The 682-nt window shown below is 37.7% G+C and overlaps 1 protein-coding gene across 1 annotated transcript in view; it reads right to left on the bottom strand.

The window, feature by feature from the left end:
- Window positions 1-261: 261 nt before the first annotated feature.
- Window positions 262-682, bottom strand: part of LOC118741586 (homeobox protein goosecoid-like) — a 1,290-nt gene continuing 869 nt past the window's right edge. The window contains exon 2 of the mRNA XM_036473583.1: window positions 262-652. Coding sequence (XP_036329476.1) covers window positions 359-652 — 294 coding nt within the window. The 3' untranslated portion in view covers window positions 262-358. The remainder of the gene's footprint in view (window positions 653-682) is intronic.

The following is a 682-nucleotide window of genomic DNA, read 5'->3' as shown; positions in this document are numbered from 1 at the left end:
ATACATTACAAAATTTATTTGCATAATTTAAGGCGTTATAACAAACAAACATAATACAATAACAACAGAAACATACATACATACATATGTACAAAACTTGATGGGTTTACGAAATTAGTTAAAATACTAAAAAGTGTGTTTTTGCGGCAAATATCTTCATATGTTTGTAATCACTTAAGTATGTATTAACATATCTACGAATTTTACAACCAGAAGCTTTTGATTCTATTTAATCGCCGCCAAATCTACTTTTTAACTGCTTAAAAATTATAATTTACATCTCATTTAAAAATTAGGAGGGATATCTACAATTACAACACGCCATGTATGTATGTACAAATGAATGTGTAGCATGCTTTTATGCCACCTCCAAGTCCGATGACTCATCCGCATCGCTATTATAACTATTAGGATCCGTTTTAATGTGATGACTCAATTGGCTGGCATAATCCTCGGCGACACACTTTAGATTCGCCACAGCGGCCATTACCGCACCGGTGCCGTTAACAGCGCCTAAGCTTGAGGCGCCAGCCACCCCAGTCGATGTGTTGTTGCCAGCACCACTGCATTGCTCCTCTTGCAATTTACGCAGCCGCTCTTGTTCCTCACGCTTTTGTTTACGCCATTTTGCGCGGCGATTCTTAAACCAAACCTAAAACGACAAAAAACGAGAAAACGCAAA

Source organism: Rhagoletis pomonella, unplaced genomic scaffold (assembly GCF_013731165.1).
Source record: "Rhagoletis pomonella isolate Grant_MI unplaced genomic scaffold, Rhpom_1.0 Rhpom_scaffold_00006, whole genome shotgun sequence".
Taxonomy (NCBI): domain Eukaryota; kingdom Metazoa; phylum Arthropoda; class Insecta; order Diptera; family Tephritidae; genus Rhagoletis; species Rhagoletis pomonella.
Note: the sequence above shows the minus strand (reverse complement) of the source record. Positions and strands in the feature narration are given on the sequence as shown.